The 14,904-nt window shown below is 38.6% G+C and overlaps 1 protein-coding gene across 1 annotated transcript in view; it reads right to left on the reverse strand.

Moving 5' to 3' along the window:
• Positions 1 to 14,904, reverse strand: part of LOC122935456 (proton-coupled folate transporter-like) — a 668,060-nt gene that overhangs the window by 314,799 nt on the left and 338,357 nt on the right. Inside the window, exon 4 of the mRNA XM_044291222.1 lies at positions 1,733 to 1,871. Within this exon, the coding sequence (XP_044147157.1) occupies positions 1,733 to 1,871 (139 nt within the window). The remainder of the gene's footprint in view (positions 1 to 1,732; positions 1,872 to 14,904) is intronic.

Below are 14,904 nucleotides of genomic sequence, written 5' to 3' on the forward strand. Positions count from 1 at the left end.
AAGGAGATATCACCTCTGTGTATAGATAAGACAGTATCCACAATAGGTACAATGACCTCTACACAGGTCCACCTTGTACAATGACCTCTACACAGGTCACAGAGCATGCCTAGGTCCTCTCCGGATCATTGGGTCTATGGCCCATGGGGCTGCCGTAAAGCCTTTCTTTCATGCTGTGTAAATGCTGTTAAGAACAGCTCAGGCAAGATGTCTGCTTTCAAAAAAATCTGTAATCAGAATATAAAAACAAATTACATAAAAAGGAGATGTGCCACTATCTGGTTTTAACTGGAAGATAAGATTTTTGGTGACACAATTCCTTTAAAATTATGTATGTGAAATGTGAGCTATTTTACAGCCATACAGTTTTAGTAATTAAGTTTAATATGTATATGCTAAAAATGATGTGATCCATTTGGTATAGTGCAATATTACACAAAATTTTACATTTTTCAGCACACATTTCTCTTACACAAGGTCATATTTTCATTTTATTGGCTAGACTGATTATCAACTCAGCAATATTCATGATTGAGAAACAATGATACATTGTCATAAAGCTGATGTCAGCACAAATGCTTAAGAGAGACGCTAAAAGAATGATTACCACCTTAAAAGAAGCACCATGTTTAAAATGTACTGTCATAAATTCACCCACCATTAACCAGCCTTAATATAGTAAAAAGAGGCCATAAAAATTAAAGATTTGACATCAACGAACATCAGAAAGCTATTATAACTTTATTGCTTTAAAGTTTTATTATAGTGGAAAAGTGGCCCAAGACTTTGGAAAGACATACAGTAACACAACACATACTTTCTTTTTAAAGTATACTAAAATCTTAGAAGGCATTGATTCTCCTTTCAGAGATCCATAGTGTAGGGATCCTTACAAGCAACGCTCCCAGGAAAAAGTGTGCAAATTAGGTCTCCTCCAGTAGAAAGAAAATTGTCTCTCTGGTGCCATTTATAGGTAGCTACAAGTGTTGAGCGAAGCGAGCTTTGGATGCTTCATCTGAAGTCGCTTCGTTCAAAACTTTGAAACAATACTGTACGGAGATCCGTCTTCGTACAGTATTAGAATGTATGAGCTTTGATGAGCCAAAGTTAGTTAGGTAGTTGATTTTTAAAGTGGAAAACCACTTTAAAACTTGAAAGCGGTTTCATGTTTTAAAGTGGTTTTCTAAAGTCTAACCCAGTAAAGAACTCAGAAACAATATTAAGGATATCAGACAACCTAGTCTGTAAAGCAAAAAGTACTTTCCAGCTTGTTGAGATGCTTTTGAGATCTAGCTGGTGTAGAGTTCTACAGCCAATGCCTCCTGGGTAAAAGTGTGCAAAGATATGACTGCTGGTTTGAAAAGTTGTTGACAAGGTCAGTTAAAATAATCATTCATTGTTAAATTTCAACCGAAAATTTCACATGCAGATTTATTGTTTCTGGACAGCAGATCACTGTTTACACAGTACAACCTGCTGCCCAGAAAAGATGGTTTAAAATGTGCTGCATGACTGATCATTTCACCTAATGAACAAGCATTTTGCACGTTTATCGGGTGATCAGCAACACATTTACACTGGCCTATTATCTGGTAAGAGCATTCACAGTACTGTTCCTTCTCAATAAATCGGCCTGACAATTGGGCCATATAAACCTGCCTTTGAACCCACATGTTCAATAAAAAGATACGTACAATATGGTTTGCAGTAAAGTATGTTAAAAAGCTATTACCTAAAAACACCATCCACTTTGTACTTGAAAAAGCCATAATCAAGAAAGAAACCATTCTCATGATAACTCCAATATTGGCAAGCCTTGTTTCTTTTATGTGTTTTAAAAGCCAATGAAAAGTGAAGATTAAACATAATCCCTGTGGAAATAGAGAAAATGTACATTATTCTATCAATGAAACTATATTCATGTACATACAACATTTTGCATATGTGAAAGGCGTACAGGACCTAGGAGCCCACTCATAAATACTATAGCTAGCATATGGCTATAAACAGCAAATAGGAGGCACATACCCAACCGGTCTTAGCAACAGCATAATATTTACTACAGCCAACAATGAGTTTTGTTGTCAGATTCGAGGTCAAGTATAGGCAGACCACAGAAACATTAATGTGGGATAGGTTGAGAATGAAATATGTACCTGGTTTACATTTGTAGCCAATTTTTAAGATAAAGAAATCCCTTTAATGGTGTTTTATGAGTGTGTTAAAGTGAATGTGTCTTAATAGTATGATCCACTGTTTAAATTTTATACATGTATTTTATGTTAAACATATTTTAAAGAATGTTTGTTAAATTATTAATTACTCCATGTTACTATCTATATATATTTTTTAAATCATAAAAATTTGTAGCTTCCACTTGTTTTGTTGTCACTAAGCCTTCTGGCATCCCCACGGATCAGTTGTTACTAGAGATGAGCAAATTTCTTAAAAGTTCGATTCGGCTGATTCACCGAACTTCACAAAAACATTTGCTTCGTGACAAATTACTTAGTCACAAAGTGCATTTTTTGTAAGTAGCGGGTGCAATGACAGAGAGCGCCTCCATCATTGTACCCCTCAGATGTCGCGTTCATACAGGATCACGGCATCTGAGTTTAAAATTCACAATAAATTTTTTTTTTACCAAACTTACCACCTCCATTTGCTCGTGACGGGCCGGCCGCCACCATCTTGCTTCAAGATCTCGGCCCAAATCCTGTGCGACGTGAGATTACGTCATCACGCTGACCGGTTGGCGTGATGATGTAATCTTGCGCCGCACAAGATTTTGGCGGATATCTTAAAGCAAGATGGAGGCTGGCGGCCCATCGCGAACAAATGGAGGAGGCATTTAAAAAAAAAATACTATTTCAGGTTAAATTTCACACAGCACGAGGAAATTCGGATCGAATTCCACTTTGTTTTCGGATTTGATTCACTCATCTCTAGTTGTTACCTTGTGGCACCAGTATAAGAAATTGGTGCTGGAACCACGTACGTAGCTCTAGCCATTTTGTAGTGGACAGAGCTGGTAACTGCAGTGCTGCTCCCATTGATGAGAATAGGAGGAGCTCTGCAGTAAGTGGCGGAGACCTAAAACCAATATTACATAATGGCTCTCAGTAAAGGATTATTGCTAGTCCTATGGCCTATATATTTTTAATAATAAGGCAATTACAAATACAATATTTAAACAGTACTTTTTATGAAATAAATAACATTGCCTCTTTGTATTATTCTATTAATAACAAATGTAGCACTCATTTCTGTTTTTACATTACCATTTTTGCAATTGTTTTAACACAATTTCTCCCCAAAAAAATTCTATGTAGTGAGCTACAAGCTGAACTTATAAAAATTAGAGTTTAATGAATAGTTTGCAGAGGGGTTTTAGTTACCTGTAAATTGTAGCTGATTAAGGGATATATATATATATTAAGACCTGCGTGTTTCATGCTGGTCTTAAGTCCCAACTGCACTACCAGGGGAAGCACCAAAGTTATGTAAAGGCACAGTCTTTTACATGACTTTGGCGCCTCATCCAACAGGCTGTGCAACAGCCTTAACTTCACATTAGCTTTCTTCCTTACCTACTTTCACTTTCACGTTGCGCCAATTTTTCATTTTGTGTTCACTGTTGGTTTTGTCATAAAGATTTTTAGTGTGTGTGATGCCCTTATCTGGTCCCTGACAATGATCTGGAGTGGCAGATATGTAGCCATTTAGCTACTTTTTTCTTGCAACATCAAGCCAAGCAGACTATTAACCCTGGGAGATACTTCAGTGGCAGCCAAGGCAGACAATAGGGCATAGCTGATAAATGTTTCATTAGCTCAAAATATGGAGCTTTGTGACAGGTAATAATTAAATGACTTTCATGTCCAAGAAATTATTTGTTAAAAAAATGACATGTTGCTCAGTTACAAATATTCCTAGTTTCTGTCTAGGTTTTTGTATTTATCATATTGAAGTACAGTATACAGGCACATACTGTATATTGGACCTTAAAAAATAATTTCCTAAAGCATCTCCCAAATCTACATGTAAAAAAAAAGTTATATACACTGTTTAAAAACTGAATTGAAGGCAATTACTGGGATAAGTAAAATAAGCTAATCTAATTTCCTGAACACAAAAATTGAAATAAGTAGTCTTATTGATTTTAATGAAACTCCTTATAACTGTTCCCCGCTAACTAGAACACATTCAGTTTCAAGTAATTTAAAAATATATTCAAAGTCTCCATTGTTATGCAATGCAATACATTTTCAAATAATTATTTTGTGTGTTCCTGCATATACACACTGTCTAGCATAAATTGAAAGAAACTGTAAAAAATAAATAAATAAATAAAGTTCATACTGGTGAAAATAATATGAAAATGAAAAGAAGAAATGCATTTCTATGAATGCAAATTATACTAAATGTAATAATCAGATGCCAATGCAAAAGTTAGTATCACAGGGCGCCGGCATCATGCTTCTCCCATCCTGCGCCGAGGCATCCTGGGATCACACGGCAGCAGTCCCGCTTGCCGTGTTCTTCTGTTGCGCCGAACAGGGAGCCGCTCGGCATCCTGGTTGCCGGGGTAACAGGGGGCAGAGCGCGCCCGGCCGCATGCTTCCTCTCTATGCAGCCGGCGTCCCCCGTCCCCATAGCTACACTCAAAGGGGCTGAGCGCCGAGATGGCCACTCAGCGCTCGGCTACACACAGGGGGGAGGTCATGTGGCGCTGGCCATGTCACATGACCTCTGCTCTTCACTATTTAAACAAGCAACCTACTAGCCACAGGTTGCCTGTGATTCATAGTCCAAGGCTAGTTGTTGCTTTGTTCCCAGTGCTATTTGGATTTTGACCCGTGCCTGTTTTTGACCTGCTACTGTTTGCTCCTTAGTTCTAGACGTGACCTTCGGCTTGTGACCTGACCTGTTTGCGTTTATTCCTCTGGTACTGATTTACTCTCCTGGTATTTGACCTCGGCTTCCCCTGACCATTTGCTGCTTTCTCCATTTGTACTTTGTCACCCTCTCTGTATTGGCTTGGTCCGTTTACTATCCGTTGTTTGTCTTGTCTGTCCTTCCAGCACGTATTTTAAGCTAGGGACTTCCGTCCAGTTGTCCCCTGTCATCAGTACTTGTGTGGCAAGTAGGCAGGGCCAGGGGTGAGGGTGGAGCACAGTGGTCACTACCCTTCCTCCCTGTGTGTGCGTGAACATGACCGTGACAGAATCACAGGCCTCTATATCATCATGGACCCTTTACAAAATCTTACTGACCATGTACAAAACGTGGAGCAAATCGTTCAGGAACTGTGAGAAAGGTTACTGGTCCAAGAATCCACTCGGATGCTCCCAATATCTTCTCCGACCGCTCTGCAGGCAGAACCTCATGTCAAGTTGCCGGATCGGTTTTCTGGAGACCGCAAGTACTTCTTGGCTTTCAAGGAAAGCTTTAAGCTATATTTTCACTTGCGGCCTCATTCGTCAACAGAGGGTCGAAATAATTATCCCCCTCCTCCAGGGGGACCCGCAGGAGTGGGCATTCTCCTTGCCTCCTGACTCTCCTTGCCTTAGATCCGTTGATGCATTTTTTCAAGCACTGGGGGTTCTGTACAATGAAACCGACAGAGCGTTCGTAGCCGAGTCGCACCTCAAGGCTCTCACTCAGGGTGATCAGCCAGTTGAGGACTACTGCACCCAGTTCCGTAAATGGTGCGTACGGCTGGAATGAACCGGCGCTTAAGAGTCAGTTCAGGTCAGGCCTGGCTGAGAATCTTAAGGATATGCTAGCCCTGTCCTGAGACCTTAGAGGAGACCATGACCTTGGCCATTAGATTGGACAGATGTGTTAGGGAGAGACAGTGGGAACATCTGTTTTCTCCACAGGGTATTTCCAAAGCTCAACCCATTCCGGCGGGACTTAAGTTGGAGGCACAGATGGACGAACCAGTGCAGCTCGGTATGACTCAGAGAGCAACGTCGCCGACGGGGCACCTGTTTCTACTGCAGCGACTCCGAACATTGGGTTCGTCAATGTCCCAAGAGTCCTCCTTCCGGAAGAGCGCCCAAGTTTGAGGGAGCTAAAGACAAGATACTTTTGGAGGTGGTAAGAAAGAAGTTATGACACCCATTTCTGTTGCATTTGAGACCATCAAGGGGTCAGGTAGAGCTTTCATTGATTCTGGTTCTGCCTTTAGTTTTATGGATCTTAAGTTTGCAGTACAGGTGGGAATACCCATGTTGGATTTGTCTACTCCTTTCTATATTGTCGCCATTGACTCCACTCCCTTGCTGGGAGGAACTGTCAAGCTTTGTACTCCTGAAATAACCCTGTCGGTAGGAGTTTGTCAGTGTTAGTTTTTTATTCTTCAAAAATCTGCCCGTAGCAGTGGTCTTAGGGATGCCTTGGCAAAAACTACACAACCCAGTCATAAACTGGACCATGGGTGAGTTAGAAAAATTGGGTCCCAATTGTAACTCCTGTTTGACCCTTGTCCAGGCAGGGGTTTCCTCCGATTCTATTTCGGTCTCTCCGTACATTGATGAGTTCTGAGATGTTTTTTCCACGTCCGAGTTCGAGACTCTTACTCCCACTAGACCCTAGGACTGCACTATAGATTTAGTTGCAGGGTCTAGATTGCTTAAGGGATGTATTTACAGCCTATCTGGTCCAGAGCGCAGCGCTATGAAGAAGTATATTAGAGAGAGCCTTCACCTCCCCCATCTCTGGGGTTCATATAAAGAGTTTAACAGCACTCTTGCAGGTCCAGTCTGTTAGAGCAGCAGCGTGGCTCTCATATGAGAGCCAAGCCCCTGCTCCCTGCTGCATTTGGGGAATTAGTTTACGTGGAATGTAAAGATATATTAAACCTGAAATGTAAGGAGAGCTCTTGAAATAATACACAGTTAAATTATTAGATTGCATAGATTTAGTAATGCATATTTTAATTTTTATGTTTTATATACACCTATACATTATAATAATCATAAAAAACAAAAGGGACCAATGGAATTAGGATTTTTCTAAATAAAAATACATAGCAACAATATGCACAACATCAAAGTCTTTAAGGTGCTAGTTATGATTCGTGTTGGGCGCGAATATTCGAATCGCAAATATTAATTGTGAATATCGGCACTTCGAGAATTTGCGAATATTTAGAATATAGTGATATATATTCATAATTTCGAATATTTTCGTTTTTTTTTTTTTCCATCAGTAACCTCCCTTCTTGCTTGTGGGCCAATGAAAAGGCTGCAATGTTTTTGTCTGAGCTTAGCAACATCCCTAGCAACTAATAGGACAGTTGCCCACGCCTTACTATATAAGAACCTCCCCAGCAGCCATTTTCTACAGTTTATTAAAGTTCTGAGAGAGACAGCAGTGTCATTGCTGTGCTCTGTGCTTTCCACACTACATTAGATAGATAGTTTTATATATATATATATATATATATATATATATATATATATAAGCTATCTATCTAATGTAGTGTGGAAAGCACAGAGCACAGCAATGACACAATGAATACAGATAGTTAATGGGAGATAGTCAGTGTAGGTTATATCCTGACATAGCTGTTGCAGTGCTGTGTGTTAGGTGTGTGATCGGTTCTGCAGTCCATACATACATGCAGACCTGCTAAAATGTGAATTTTCACATATTGCGCCAAAATATTTGTATCATTAGTGCATATTAGTGCAATCATGAATATATTGGAGCACTCTAACTGCATATAAATCCGTTTTTAATGTTCTGCAATGCCAACCATTTTCTCCAGTCTCAGGAAACCTCTAGCAGCTTGGAAAAGGTAGCAAAAGTGACCCAGACCTATATTTTGCGCGCATTACGCAAATATTACATTGCTGATATTTCACAGTCAAGAAAATTATCTCGAAATTTGCGAATATATGACGAATATTCGCCCAAATATTCATGAAATATTGCAAATTCAAATATGGGCCCTGCCGCTCATCACTAGTTATGATATGCTTTAAGGATTGAGCAAAATCAAAGTAGATAAAGTGAAGGCAAGAACATGTAGAGTCTGGTGAAGAGATGAATGAACCAGGCAAGATTTGCGTTATTTGAAGTTCGCTGAGTTTTTAGAAAAATTCAGTTCGGGCACAAATCGATTTATGATGAACCAACGAGAAAGCCTAATACACAAACATATGTTTATCAACAATATATATGCGTTGTCTAAGGGGTACTCTTTTTCATTATGGAGAGCCTATGGTATGCCGAGTATGTGTGCGCAGTATTGTGGGCCAGATGATCTGGCATTAGATAGGATATCCCCTTTTCTTTTTATGTCAGGTGAGCTAATTTGCATACTTTTAGCTTTCTGAGAAATATATTCAAATTAGCTTTTCTTCCAAAACTTAAAAGAAAGCAATTTTTTCTCATGCCAGCTGAATTAAGATATGTAATTTCCATCTACTCTTCCAAGAAATCAAGAGTAGTATTGCTTGGCATAAAATGATCATGCTTATTTTTGGTCTCCCTAATGATAAAGAGCACTCCCAAAGAGTAACCCTTAAAGCAAGTCAACCAAGTAAGGCAAGTTTCTCTTGATCTTTTTGACAGAAAACTAGCATTTATGTTTCATTGAGACAGCTATCAGCTTTGTAGGCTGTTATAATGCTCTTGTGTGAGTTGAAGATTACTTTAATGGTGTTTTCATCAGAAGTAGATCCAAAATAGTGAAATAAAGTTCCTGATGGTTTTGTCTATCTTTGCTATACTAATAATGTATGGTGTTGAGCGCGAATATTCAAATAGCGAACATTGCAACTTCGCTATTTCGCAAATAGTGCTATATATTTGCTATATTGAATATCCGTCATTTTTTAACATCTGAAAACATGATTCCTCCCTGCTTCTTTCTTGTGGGTCAATGAGTCATTAGCCCACAAGCAACTTAAGCAGGAAGGAATCATGTTTTCATATGGAAAAAATAAAATAAAGAATATTCTAAAAAATGAATATATAGCAATATAGTGAATATATTCGTTAATTAGAATATTCACTTTTTTTTTTCCAATCTGTACAGTTGTTTGCATACTCCTCCCCGACAAGTGTCCCCGTCACAATGAGAACGCCTGTGGGTTAGAAAATACCATCGGATCTGAGTTTTCCCTGAGATCGTGAAAACCAAGATCCAATGGTATATTCTAACCCACAGGCGTTCCCATGGTGACAGGGACGCTTGTCGTGGAGGAGTATGCCAAAGTGGAATAACAGTACAGATTGAAAAAAACAAAGACAAATATTCTTAATAACTAATATATTCGCTATATTGCTATAACTTCGTTTTTTAGAATATTTGTCATATTCTAAGACAAAAATATATAGCAATATAGCGAATATTCGTAAAATACACATATAGACTGCAATTTAGCTAATATAGTGCTATAGTATTTTTTTTTAATAGTGTAAATTTTTTCCAAATCTAAGGTTCAGAAGAGACAAAAAAAAATGAGACTACAAAAAAATATAGCACTATATTAGTTGAATTACAGTCTATATGTGTATTTTACGAATATTCGCTATATTGCTCTAACTTAGTTTTTTAGAATATTTGTAATATTCTAAAAAACGAAGTTCTAGCAATATATTGAATATTCGTAAAATACACATATAGACTGCAATTTAGCTAATATAATGCTATAGTATTTTTTTTTAATAGTGGAAATTTTTTGTTCCAAATCTGAAGTTCAGAAAAGACAAAACAAATTAGACTATAAAAAAAGATTATAGCACTATATTAGCTAAATTGCAGTCTATATGTGTATTTTAAAAATATTCGCTATATTGCTATAACTTCGTTTTTTAGAATATTTGTCAGAATATGTAGCAATATAGCGAATATTCGTAAAATACACATATTAGCCAATAGCCATAGCCAACCAATAGGATAGTTGTCTTATACAGTTAAACAAAACAAAACGAAAAATATCGCAATACGTGAATAATTTAATCGCATATTATTTGCGATAAATAGAATAATGACAAATATTTGATTTCAATGAATTTAAGACGAATATTCAATCGAATATGGCACCTCCCCCTCATCACTAATAATGTATTCTTAGGTGAATAGGAAGAAGCTGGATCATTGAGATGAGCCAGCAGGAGCTATAATTGTTATTACTTGCTTCTGCACAGCAAATAGGTAAACAGCTGCATTATTTTTAAACAACAGATTGGCAAAAAATTTTTTTTTAAATAGGTAAGAAAGCCTCATATCTGCAACTATTTCTATTTCTTTCAGGACAAAAGCCCTTAATCAGAAAAATAGCAAAGGAGAGCCACATTTCTAGTGGCAAAGCATTAAGGGAAACATCTGGGTGGGTACTATTTCTATTATGGAGTCCAGTTGACAACTATTGTAGACAGGACTTCCTCTGAAGTTCTGGGTAAAAGATATGCATCAATACAGCATGCTCACAATATGACACCAACAGACAACTATCGGCTTAGAGTGACTTTACTGTACCATATCTTTAACACGGAAGCATGTTACAATACTTTCCATGTTACCGACATACAATAATCCTAATGTGACTGTAATAGAGAATAGCAAAAATATTCTAAACGAATAAGATTTGTCACAAATTTCACAAACATCTTTTTGCCCAAAGAATCTGAAGCTTTGGTGATTCATGTAAAACTGAAATCATCACTTTACTTTTATATCTGTGGCTGATTCTACCCAAACAAAACATGCTGATATAATATGCCACTGGAAAACAGATATGCAAGTCAGATATTCTCCCAAAAGGACAAGAATACTTATTTTTTTCAGAAAGCTGAATGTCACAAAAGAAAATTGCTTTAGTTAGCTGAATGGCCTTTGTTGGGGTTTTGAGGGTGCTCTTTTTCATTAGGGAGACGATCTAGTATACATTAAGAGTATTGGAGTCCAGCCAACGCAGTTCTGCATTTCTGGGGAAAAATATATATATGTAAATGAGCATATATTGCTTCTACTGGCATCAAATAGGCTTAATGTATTTTTATTTTTGGAAATAAAAGGTAGATTGAATATATTTCCCAGAAACCCAAAGGTATGCAAATTACCATTTCTTTATTTAAAAAAAATAATAATAATAATAATGGATTGAACAGTTCAAGGCTACAAACAAGGGAAAATCTTATTATAAAAAAATATTGATTGAACAACTGAAGGCTACCACCAGAGGAATATCTTATCATAAAAAAGCACTAGTTAAACAGTTTGAAGCTACCGCCAGATTTTCCCCTGGTGGTTTCCTCAAACTTTTCATTCAATGCTTTCTTTTAAAGGAAATGTGTGAGGAATGTGGAATTATGATCTAATGCCAGCCATGATCTAATTCCAGACATTTGCTGTCAGAAAGCAGATCGAGTAAATTCCAAAGGGGGCCCTGCTTCAAGTGCAGCCACTTGTGTATAGTTCACACCTCACTCAGCCAGCATGGAAGCTAACTCATCCTACATCTTCAGCTAATTACCCAGATCACTCAAATCAATCAGACATCAAGGAACCGGGGGTTCATAAGGAATTATGAATTGCTTGTCCTTCATAGGCATAAACCAGTTACACATCTGCGATCCTGGAGCCAAGAAGGACGTGCCCCTGGTAGTACTGTAGTTTGGGAGTAGGATGCTAGGAAGAGGAGATACAGAGATCTCCCAGCAGGAATCTTATAATGACAACATGTTTGGAGGGAGGGGAGTGGCCGGCTACAGGTGAAAAGGCCCATTCAGGCCATAGGTCAGTGTCTTTCTCTGAAGGGGGTCACATCGAGTAACTTGTTTAGAGGGACAGTGGACAAACTGCTGACATCACTGCCCCCACATATAGCCAAGCATTACAGCAACCCAGAATTCATCATAACCCGAAGGACTACTCATCCACCTGGAAACTGACCTTTTGCTCTGTTTAACTCTGTTGAACCATACCACCTGTATTTGCACATCCGACCACTGTATATATTCTCTGTGTTTATCCTGTATTGTCTAGTGTCCAGTTAAGGCAATTAAATATATAATTTAATTATGTGCTGTCCCTATATCTCGGTCCACGAATTCCCACATCCTTGTTTTCTGCATAGATATTCGCTACTGTGGGTTGGTTTCTCACCCTAAATAATCCCATTAGCGGACCGGGCTTAGCTCAAACAAGGAACTGGTGGCAGTCTACTGGGCTTGGAAATCTCTGTTTCACTGGGTCAGTGAAAAGTCTCTCTCAGCTTTTCAGGGTTGTGAGCGAGTGTAGAGTTATGTCTGAGGTCGCGTGGACCACCCTCTCTCATGCTCCGTGCCTCCCTGTACTTGTGTGGACAGGAGGAGTCTGTGTAAACTATACCAAGCTGACCTTCTGTGCTCCCAGGGAGGGCGTAACATCACGTCTTGGAAACCAGCGACAAAACCGTATCTCGTAAGCTCAACGTAATTGACGTCAGGCGGGGCCGAGAGGTGCGGTATTCGCTCGCATTTAGACAATGTCTCTTTCTGGAAAGGCATTGTATATTTCATCGAGTCAATGTTGAACATACTACAGCATGGCTTCACAGAAGAGTTTGGGTGCAAAAAGGATCTGCCTTCAGTCCAGACCTTTTACCAATAGAAAATATTTGAAACTTGGAAAGATTCATGAAATGGAAAATCAGACAAAGAAGACTCAGGACTGTTGAGCAGTTAGAATTCTACATTAGACAAAAATGGGACAACATTCCTCTGTGAAAACTCCAGCAAATGGTCTCCTCACTTCCCTGATGTTTACAGACTGTTGTTAAAAGAAGAGGGGATACTACACAATGGTATACATTACCCTGTCTATTATTATTTTTTTAGATGTATTGCTGCCATTAAGTTCTAAATAAGTTGATATTTTTTCATGAAATGTTTCAATTTCAACATCTGATATGAGTTCTATGATCTAAAAGGATCTATACTTATTTACATTTTACAAAGAACAACCTGGAATTCAGATTGTAGCCACATAGCTTAAATCAATATGTAGAAAAGATTTTATCAGTAGAAAATGTTTTATCAGTAGAGTTGGAGAGTATAGGAGGGGACAGTGTTCTCTGTGTGTGTTTTATATTGAGGGCAGCAGCAGGAAAGTGGAAAACTGTTTGTGTAATGCACTGTAGGGACACAAATTCAGCACAAAGATCTTTTTTGTTGCATAAGCAACCTTTTTTTTCCAAAACCTCAAGCTTCTACGGTTTATACTGTATTTATACTGTAATTATTTAACAGGCATATTCCCAGCAGCTCCTCCAGTCGGATATACAGAATTTCACTAGAAAAAGTGGACAATTGCAACTCTTTCGTAAAAAAAAAAAAAAAACCTGTAACAATTTTACTACCAATTAAACTTGCACAGTTCAGTGTGTTTCAGTGCATCCATACCATTGTGTTTGTAGAAGAGGATGTTTGATTGTGTTTCTGTTAATCACCAAAAAAGCACTTATAATTTTGTTACGCATTGTAGGGTATCAATACACCAGATTAATTCAGCCCATGCCAGTGTGACATACAGTATGTTCATAAAAGAGGGGTTTAATTGCTCCTCTCTCTGCTACCACAAAAAAAAAAAAAAAATAGCATTTTTGCTACCATTTATAATTGCACTATTACATTTATTTTAGGATGTAAATATAAAATTGTAAACTGTAAATAACATTGTGTAGTGTGTTCATAGAAAGGGATGTTTAATTGTGCCTCTGCCTGTTCAGTACATCAATACCAGCGTATTTGTAGAAAGTGACATTGAATTGTGCCTGTCTCTTAATTACCAAAAACTGTTGCAATTTTGTTATCATTAGTGATGATCGAGCACCAAAGTATTCGGGTGTTCGGGCCGAACACATTGCTATATTCGTGTGCTCGGCCAAGCACCAAAGTATAATGGATGTCAATGGGAGACAAGCAGGCGCCCCCTGCTCTGAAGAGGGGAGGGTGTCTAAACCATTGGAAAAGGTCAGAAAGTGACAGAAACACCAAGTGGATCAGGAACAGCATGGGGACGATGTCTGCATGCATCTTGGGCTCCCAGGTAGCTGATAGGAACCATGTTGTCCGAGTTGTACTCCACTTTTACAGACTGCCAAAAATACGCACAAACCCCCCCCCCAAAATCAATTTTACTTGAAAAATTGTTAGGAAACATTCTTTCCTGTATATTCAATTGTATATAAAGTGCAAGTGCTGCAAAAAATTACAAGCAAGAGGCACTCCGAAACAGCCTGTATATCACATAAAGGACGGTCTCATTCACTTTGTGGTACAATTGTTCAGGTAGTGGGACTCCTACACTCATAAAGCCTATGCACTAAGTTAAAGGGCTGCCAAAAATTACAAGGAACCGACACTCCAAAACACCCTTTGTTACACATAAAGGGGGGCATAATACACACCCTTGAAAAATGATGATTGATGGCCTGCTGGTAACCTTCAAAAACATTTGGAGCAAGGGCCTGCTGATCTGACCACTTAAAACCTTAGGGACGAGGGCCTGCTGCTGCATTGATGACTCTAGATAACCTCTGGGCGATTGCACGTCCCTTGATAGCGACAATCCTATTGAATGTCTGCCCTATCAACTTTCCATGTTCTTTTCTGCCCCTACCATGGTGATCACGGGTAATGGGGAATCAGGGTTTGATGCTGGATAAGGAGCTTAAGAAAGGGATACCACATCCAAGGGAGGTCAATAGGTGAAATCTGATTGACTGTTGTTGCCTTGCCCCTTTTATTTCCTAATTGTGAACCACCCAGATAGGGTGGGTCAAGTTATTGAAGCAGAAGCATCCAAGGAAGGCAGCAAACGTGTAGCAATTACCCACTCTCGAATCGTGGCGGTAGTGACGATAAATAACAATAGAGGACTGTTAAGATGCCCTGTGT

This window comes from Bufo gargarizans, chromosome 4, assembly GCF_014858855.1.
Source record: "Bufo gargarizans isolate SCDJY-AF-19 chromosome 4, ASM1485885v1, whole genome shotgun sequence".
Classification (NCBI taxonomy): domain Eukaryota; kingdom Metazoa; phylum Chordata; class Amphibia; order Anura; family Bufonidae; genus Bufo; species Bufo gargarizans.